An 8,867-nucleotide genomic window follows, 5' to 3' on the forward strand; every position below is an offset into this window, starting at 1 on the left:
TCCTCGGTTCTAATGACTGTCTTATAAAGGAGTTTAAGCATGTCGTTTTTATTTCGTAATAATCACGTGTAGATATCGATCTCAAATTAGACAACGCCAGTTTTTTTCCATAATGGTGTATTAAAAACGCCATTTAATGAGATAGAATTGACAGCAATGGGGCCAACATTTAGTACTTAATATTTAACAGAGCAGCTCCCCATCTATTGAGTAAAATACTTGTTCTGAAATGCAATATATATATTTTTTATATAGTCAGTTCCAGGTAGAACATACATGTTTTCTCCTTCCGGGCAGGCACAAGGAGGTAAACAGACAAAAATTACAAACTTCCTCTCAACGTCTATTCTGTCTTCTTTAACCGGCCATTTAAACTTGTTTTTGCCACTCGGATGCATGAACGTTATTGTTATACTGTCCTTCTCCTTGTCAATGTGTTTGACCAATCCGGGATACCAGGTCTGCTCAAACGCCACGATTACCCATATACCTTGAACAATATATTCAGACGTGCATGACTCCTGAAAATATGGAAAGATATATGAGATGATTATATAAATCGTCTAAACATCAGTCCAACAATGTTAGATGAAAATGTTTTGTTCTTCCCTCTCCGGAATTCAAACTGGTGCTTTATATATACATAAGGGATGGTTTAAATTAATGATAACAAATTAGTTTTATAAAATAAAACTGTTCATGACAAAATGACAAAATCTAATAACTATTTGCATACTTTTTAACCAAAGGGTTGCAATTTCAATTTTGAACGGGTTTTTTTGGGATATGTTTGCCATGCTGTTTAGAGCTAAATCTTGGAAACCAAGGAAATATACGCACTTGTTTCCAAATTCAAAGATACATTAAGACCTTTACCACGGTGCTAGCTTAACATTCTCACCGCAAAACAAGTTTAATACAATTCCTAGCACTGATTTTCGGTAGTTTTCAAACGACAATTTATTGATGTTTACAAACCTGAGGTATATGGTGAAATGCCAAGCCACTCAGAAATTTTCTGTTTTTCTCTATACTGTCCATCCTCATTTGTTCATAGCTTGACATCTAAAACAATATAACATTCCTATTACATATTTATAGATAACCAATAAGTATCTGCATATAAGATTAAAAATAAGTTATTATCGAAACATGTACAGTTGACATGAAAACTGTTTTAACTGGTCAGTGTTGGTCATTATATGTGTGACATTCATAACCGTAGTGGTGTCTGGCTTTAGTACATTCAATAACTATTAAAGGGATCTAACACAGGCAAGTGTGTCTGATTTATGTCAAAACACCATGGTTTATGATCTGATCGCGCTTTTGTGTAAGCTGTCGCTTCGTTAATACAAATTGAAATTATTACAGTACACTAACATTAACTGTACCAATTGTCCTGCACTGGATGCAAATTTCGACAATACATGTCTCTTCAGTGATGCTCGTGGCCAAACTATTTTAAACCCAAAGCCTATATAAAAGGTGAAAAGCTATAATCCAAAAGGTCCAAAAAGTATAGCCAAATCGTGAAAGGAATCAGAGCTCTGCATGAGGGAGATACATCCCTTAATTTTTTTTTTATAATTTCTAACATTTTGTAACAGCAAATTTTAATAACACAAAACAAAATGTTATATTGATGTTTGTAGTGATTTGTACTTTATTTTGTACGAACATGTAATTGCAGTTTTATGTATAAAAAGAATGTAATTGCTTACTCGAGGTCGAGTTGGGCTGGCATCGCTAAAGTCATCTTTATTTCCAACTTCTACCTCTGTCTGCTCTGGTAAAGGTTCAATACCATCCATTAATTCAATTTCTAAAATCACAAGAAACAATATAATTTCTTTACCTAAAAGTATTTGATTGTCCATTAAAAATGAAAATATCAGGTTGTGTTAACTTACTTGTAGAACATACACAAACACTAAAGAATTAAGCTTGTTTTTATACTGAACTGTTCATTACTGTCTAAGGTTATAGGGGAGGGTTTGGCGCCAGAAAAATAGTTTAACCCCGCATCATACTGTATATTCCTTTCCTTAACTGTGACTCTACGATATTTGTAATGTCAAAATATCAAACTCAAAACAAAATATCAAACTTAAGTAACAAATGAAGATTTCATAGTGTAGTCATATTGTAAGGCTTACCCGACATCTGAGGCAACTTATCTTTTCTGCTCTTTCCTTTAGAACTACCTTTTACTCCTATGAATTCAAATTGTAGAAAAGTTATGAAAAAAACAAGGTAACCAATAATCTTTAAAAATCTCCTACTCCAAAAGTTTAAACAATCATGTTTCACTTTTCTGTCAGGGTTCATGTTAAACCTATTACTTTCTTGATAATTTGCACAAAAAAACCCAAAGGTTTGAGTGATAAACCCTTTTGGCAAATAACGTCGACTTTTATAAGAATGGATGTGGATAAACATGGCGGTTTATTCTTGCATAGAAAACGACGTTCTTTTCTGCTGACGCTCCAGTTCTTACAATCATAACATTTTCGAGCAGAATAATCGCACTCATAATCATATATCAACAACCAAAGTGCTAGACTTAGTGTTTTGAGCACACATTTTGTAATCCGACCGAGCACCAAGTAATGTTTTTTGACACAGGAACTATTGAAATCATTTAACAATCACTTTTCCAATGTGACAGCAAATGTTTTTTGTTGTGACGTCAATATTGTATGGGAACCTTTGTTTACGATGTCTTGTAATGGCGGAGAAATTGCGATAAGGTGTATTATGATTTAAATATTATGTCATGCAATTTAAAAACAAAATTAATTTAATAAGAATTAAATACCTGTTTTTTTCAATTGTTTTCTTCTGTTTGTTCTTTACGGATGGTGATTTAGTACCTTAAAAATACAAAAAAATATCGAATATTATTCACTGACCAATTTTCCTCTTTTTTTCTGAACAAACCAACTTTACAGGCCGCGATATCATGCCAAATACTGTAGACCTGTTGTTAATATATAACAACATGTTGGTCACTTTAAGTGTTAAGAAGTTTATAAAATAAAAAAGTGCCATAAATCACATCAATTATGAAAAACCGAAGGGATCAAATTTAACAGATTTTTTTTTAGAATTCAAGTGTTGATGTGCATAATGATAAATGGACAAACATGATAAGACTTCTGTTGTGACATAAGGATTGAGAAAGAGATTGTTTTTGTTTTCATTTTACAGAACAAACTATTGGTATCAATTTAACAAAACATTTATACGTCACTAGCGTCGACAAATGTATTTAGAAAATGCATTTGAACCATGCATCTATAAAAATATTTTGAATAATTATTCACCTTTTTCTTTGCTTGCTTTGGTCTGTTTCTTTTTTGGAATTGGGGAGTCAATATCTGAAAAAGATAAGTAAATAATTGTTAATATATATCGTGGCCACAGGTTAAAAATTTTTTCTGTTTGTTTTAAATTTATATTAAGATCCCATGTTGATACATCTTGTGATCAATTTTATTTGGCAATCGCCAATGGCAGTCAGCAGGGTTAAAGAACATCAGTTGTTCGACCTGTTAATCAAATGCGGTTTTTTTTAATATTCTTTTTCACTTTTTTGGTCTTTTGGGAAATGTTGTTTGTGCAGATTTTAGACCCTTCTACAACGAAATTTGTTTTACATGCACACGTATAAAAATTGCGGTTTTTGTCCAACGCAATCATAGGTTTGAACGTAGTTTTCAATTTAGACTCGTATATATATCTATATATACAGACAGGTCTTCTTTTTTTTTTTAAATCAACAGTAAATGAAGTATTCATATCGAAATCACAACTAAAGTTTTTCATGCAGTATTATATCAAATATAATCTTATTTTGACGTAGTCTTCCGATTATTTTTTTTTCTGTTTGTTGATACATATATGCTGTAGACCTTTTTTTAAAAGTATACTAACCAATTGATAAAGTGTCATTGGAGGGGACAGTTGCCGTCTGTTCTAGCATTTTCTTTTGACTTTCAGCTAGTTGCTTGGAATGTCCGGGTCCAATGTTTAGTTTGCTGGGAGTTACCAAAGTAACGTTTTCAATAATATCTTCATGTGTTGGGAATAACATGTCTATACCATTTACTTTCTTTAACTCATCGCTGCTGAGAGCTGGTTCTCCTTTTTTAACTTTGTCGAAGAGCTCTCCTAACCCGAGATATTTCGGTCTAGTCTTTCTGTTTTTCTTGACATCTTTAATCACAAATACTGCTGTAACCGGATCAGCCTTCAGCCTTTTTAACCTTGTTAGTTGACATTTAATTTGTTTAATAACTTCACATTTTATGCGACGATCATTCGACAAATTTGCCAAGTACTCTTTTTCTTCTGATTTATATATCTTTTTTTCACCGATTTTGTATTTACGTGACTGGTCACAATTCATTCTGAAAAATAAACGATGGCATATGTAAGGTTATCAATAAAATATTCTATTTTTATTAGTATGCCCTACATATAGAATACATTTCAATCACTGACCAACTGACCCCTTCTCCAATATCCATCTCATTAATTAAACGATACAATATGGGAAGGAATATGGTAACATTTTTAGATAAAGGTTTGAAATGAAAATAGCATCATTCACATTAAAATCCTTTTGTCTATATACAAATTATATTTGTAAATTAATGTATCGTATACAAACAATGAATTTCATACTTACATATTAGTTCTAGATTGAAAATGTCTATAACTGAAATGTAGCCGATTATATACAATTTAGTTTATAATTTATTCTTAAATAAACTCCGTATTGCCAATCAATTTTCAGTAGCACTATTTTGCGGGGTGCGGGTTGCGGGTTGCAGGTTGCGGGCTGCGGGTTGCGGGCTACTCATTTTTCTCTATCTTGAATTTTCTCAACAAACATACTCATTAATTTTCAATCTGACAATGAACTTTTTATAACAGTTGTGTTAATAATGATAATATGACTTTATTCAGCTTAACGAAAACTTTAATTTTACTTTGGAATAATGAAGACAAAGTCAGTTCAAAGTATCAACAAAGATATCTACATTTTAATAATACAGTACAACTACATTCATGCATCTCTTAGTTTGTCTTGATAGTATTAGTATTTGACTTGCAATAAAATATTCAGAACCTACAAAGTTTGTTGTTCAATACATATTGGAATATGAAAATGAAAAGAATGCAGATAATGTTTCTTGTCCATTCATGTGCGCAAATTGCAAACATCATATTAACAAACATTTGGGTAAACTTTCCACAAATGCAAAGATTCCCATCACCAACATACATTCTTAAACCTCAAGACTTGACACCGTTTTTATAGAGTCGTAATGACTTATTGCCTTTTTTACTAGAAATATATATATATAGTTAATTAACGGTGTTTCGGGATTTTTTAGCTAAGTTTTATTTTAGCAAGGGTCCCTTCCCTTTTTGCTAGGTGCTCTTTTAAATTTTTACTGCGTTTATATGCAATGATAGGCATCTGTTTAAATATTGTTTTACAATATTCATCTCTTTGCAAAATTTGCCAATGCTTCTTAATAGCTCTGTTAAGATTTATAACTGTAGGGTTATATTTAGTTACTAGAATGTAAGTGGAATTTCCCTTTGTCTAAAATTATCTGACAGAGTACTGCATCGTTTAATCTTTTATTTCACATCATTAATAATCACTTATGAGAGGGAGGACAGGGGTAAGGGGGTAGGAGAAAGGAGAAAGGGGGTGGGAGAAAGGAGAAAGGGGGTAGGAGAAAGGAGAGGAAGGCTGGGAGAAAGGAGAAAAAGTTGGAGAAAGGAGAAAAAATCAAATATCTCTCCTTTTTAAAAATTATCTAATATTTCAAGAAAAAATATCTCAAAAGGAGATGTTTTATTCTAATGGGAGAAAGGAGAACGGGGGTAGGAGAAAGGAGAAGAGGGGTGGGAGAAGGGAGAAGGGTACCCCTGTCCTCCCCCTCCCTTATACACATTCTCACACTATATATAATATACTAATATTTTGGTGATTTATTTTCTTCTCTCTTTATTGTTCAACTGACTATTCATCGCAACCCACAACCCGCAGCCCGCAACCCGCAGCCCGCAACCCGCAACCAGCAAAATATACACACTCATCAATTTTCATGTACCATCTTACACTGATGTAAAAGATATACAACTTCTATGAATTTTCTATAGTTTGATCAAATCATTAAACTTTCAAATGATCTAATTCTAAAAGTATTGGACGATAAATTCGATTACAAAAATACATTAATCATTGTAAAAACGAAAATGAAAACAATATTAAGCGATACAATCTGACAAGGATCAAGTAATGCTTCGGTACTAATCTCACCTTGAACGTCATAATAAAGTGCCGAAATCGACTGACTCATCTTCTCCAATATTACATTCACTTTGGATAACATCTTTAATTTCATAGTATAATGTGAGGTATACATCTTTTTTTAACTGCCCTCCGTCAATACTGTGCAGAACATTCTCATAATGAGATCGTAAAATATTGTCCTTCAATTCATCATGAATCAAATGTTCTGTTTTTCTTATTATGTCAATCTTTTATAATTTGTTCATGTGACTTGCAATTTCTTCATCAGACACGTAAACTGGTTCGTTTTGATTAACTATTAAATTGGGCTCTTCGTTCAAAACCTCAGTGTTGATGTGATCCATTCGTTTTAAAGTCGATGTTTCCAGAAATTTTAGTAACCCAGGGTGCAGTTTGGATCCACTTAAACCACAAAAGGTTTCATTTTCAGGTTTGAGATATGTTCTCAAAGTTTGCCGGAAGGAGTTTACAGCAAATTCTATATCGACATGTTTTGTCTGATAGTTGTTTGATCTGTGAGTCCCTACCCACGAGGACACCAAATTTTGAAGATCTTCTATGTATTGCAAATTACAGCAAATAGCATCCCATGTTTCATTGGATGGTATAGAGCCACTAGGGATAAACTGCTTTACAGCTCTATTTTTTTCTTCCAGTAAGAAATCTAGATCTTGTCCTTTGGAATTGTGTCCGCTAACTGTAAATGCTGTGTTGTTGTCCCAAATATTCTTTACTTCGTCAGGCATAAAGTGATATTGCAAAGTGTCAAACAGTTCAATGTTGCGATAATGGGGATGAGAGCGACCATAGAAAAGTTCTTTAAGATGAAATTTTGCGCTTTGAACCAGACAGCTGTTATTTCGTCTGACACCCATTCTTAAATTTATAATTGCCTGTGAAAATCTGAAAACCTGCAAATGTAAATATGCCCATCTCGGATTAGACGACATGAATTCCTTATAAAATAAGAGATATTTATCTGGTGTCGGCATTTCTCCTTGTTTCATCATGTATCTTACAAATGGCACTACCATTTCTTTTAAAGAGGTAGTGTGAAATACTAACAGAAGCTGCCAGGCGACATGATGGTCTTTACATGTTTTTGCAAAGTTTTTTGCATTATCGGAGGTAAACTGCATGATCTCGCACATCTTCTCTAAGAATGGCGTCCAGTTAAGTTCAAAAAAGGACTTGATGACATTCATCTCGAAGTGTCCCAATCCAATTCGCATATAAAGCCAATCAAATTCTAAGGAAAATGTTGAGCTTTCGCCTTGGTGTTTCAATTTATGATGATCCTTGTATGCCTTTCTGTTTAAAAATGCTTGGTTACAGTAAGAGCAAATAACACTTTCTGTTAAAAGTTTTTGATACAAACTATGAGGTCTACCGTCACAACAAACAAAAGTCCAATGTCTATTGTTACCCTCATATCGATTGATTCCAGAGCTTATGCCTATGCTTCGTAGTATCAATGCAACGGCCTCGTTACTATTAGGGTTTAAAAAAACCGGTCTACCCATCATAAGTTTGGTTGATTCTTTATGATTAGATGGCACGTGCTCAAATCTTTGGTGTCCCGAAATAGCAGTTGCGGTTTCGAGCGGTGTATTTAGAGAAATTTCTTTTGAGCCAACACTTTTACTTACATCGTCACTCTTTTTTGTTCTTTGTTGTGCTTGTTTGGCTTCTTTGATGCCTTCTCTTTCTTGGCAATTTTCGCAAATCTGCTTTCTTTTGAGATTTTCTGTCCCACATCTAGTGCAAACAATGATGTTTTTCTGTCTACTCTCTTGGTGTGCTTGCTTGTCTACGTAATCAATGATTTCATCGTTTGCGTTTTCTTGTTCGTTCAGTACATCTTTAATGGCTTTAGAGAGAAAAAAGTACATTTGGTCATAATGAATGTTCTCAAGTGTGGTAAATAGAGGAAGACTGCTGTCTCTAATTTGTGAAACCTCTTTGATAAAGTGCTCTTTGTCTGTCTTGATCCTTTTTACCCTTTCTGAATTCGTTTCATTGGAATTAGCATTTTTTAACTGTTCATCGAAGTGATTGACTGAAAACCAATTTTTAGGTTTGAAGTTCTCGTTGAGTTGTACGGTGGAGTTTTCTTTGTCGTGCATTGTTGTATTAACAATAGTTGTTATGACAGAAGTGAGGGATTTTGAACCTTCACCTAATCCTCTTTTGTAACCTACTACTTGTTCATTGTCAAAACCTGTTATGAGTGTACCATCCGGACATTTGGGACTGTTTCAGCATATGTAGAAAGCCAATGCTTTAATGTTTTGTAGCTTCCACCAGGGCTACTCTTACCAAGGGCATCTATAGCTACACGGCTGCTAGTTTTTGTATACACATCTAGAGATACCAAAAAGGCAAAAGGAGCAACTAGCTTTCTATTTCTCAAGTTATATAGGTATTCCATTGCTCGACAGTATAGAAATGCATCGGTTGAGTTTATTTGGTCAATGAAGTCAAAACTATTTCCGGCCAATCCAGTCATGAAGTTAATTAAAAC

The 8,867-nt window shown here is 33.6% G+C and overlaps 2 protein-coding genes across 2 annotated transcripts; both read right to left on the bottom strand.

Annotated features, from left to right (window-relative positions):
- Nucleotides 1-2,273, bottom strand: LOC134690983 (uncharacterized). Its single transcript, XM_063551170.1, has 4 exons — nucleotides 2,160-2,273; nucleotides 1,725-1,825; nucleotides 979-1,065; nucleotides 1-521 (listed from the first exon to the last, which is right to left on the bottom strand). Exons 1-4 carry the CDS (start codon nucleotides 2,164-2,166, stop codon nucleotides 204-206), a joined length of 513 nt encoding a protein of 170 aa, XP_063407240.1. The 5' UTR covers nucleotides 2,167-2,273; the 3' UTR covers nucleotides 1-203.
- A 1,048-nt stretch (nucleotides 2,274-3,321) lies between these two features.
- LOC134689955 (uncharacterized) lies at nucleotides 3,322-4,414 on the bottom strand. The gene is made up of 2 exons (XM_063549922.1): nucleotides 3,940-4,414; nucleotides 3,322-3,383 (listed from the first exon to the last, which is right to left on the bottom strand). Exons 1-2 carry the CDS (start codon nucleotides 4,412-4,414, stop codon nucleotides 3,322-3,324), a joined length of 537 nt encoding a protein of 178 aa, XP_063405992.1.
- Nucleotides 4,415-8,867: the final 4,453 nt, after the last annotated feature.

The sequence above is a fragment of the Mytilus trossulus genome, chromosome 11, assembly GCF_036588685.1.
Source record: "Mytilus trossulus isolate FHL-02 chromosome 11, PNRI_Mtr1.1.1.hap1, whole genome shotgun sequence".
Lineage (NCBI taxonomy): Eukaryota > Metazoa > Mollusca > Bivalvia > Mytilida > Mytilidae > Mytilus > Mytilus trossulus.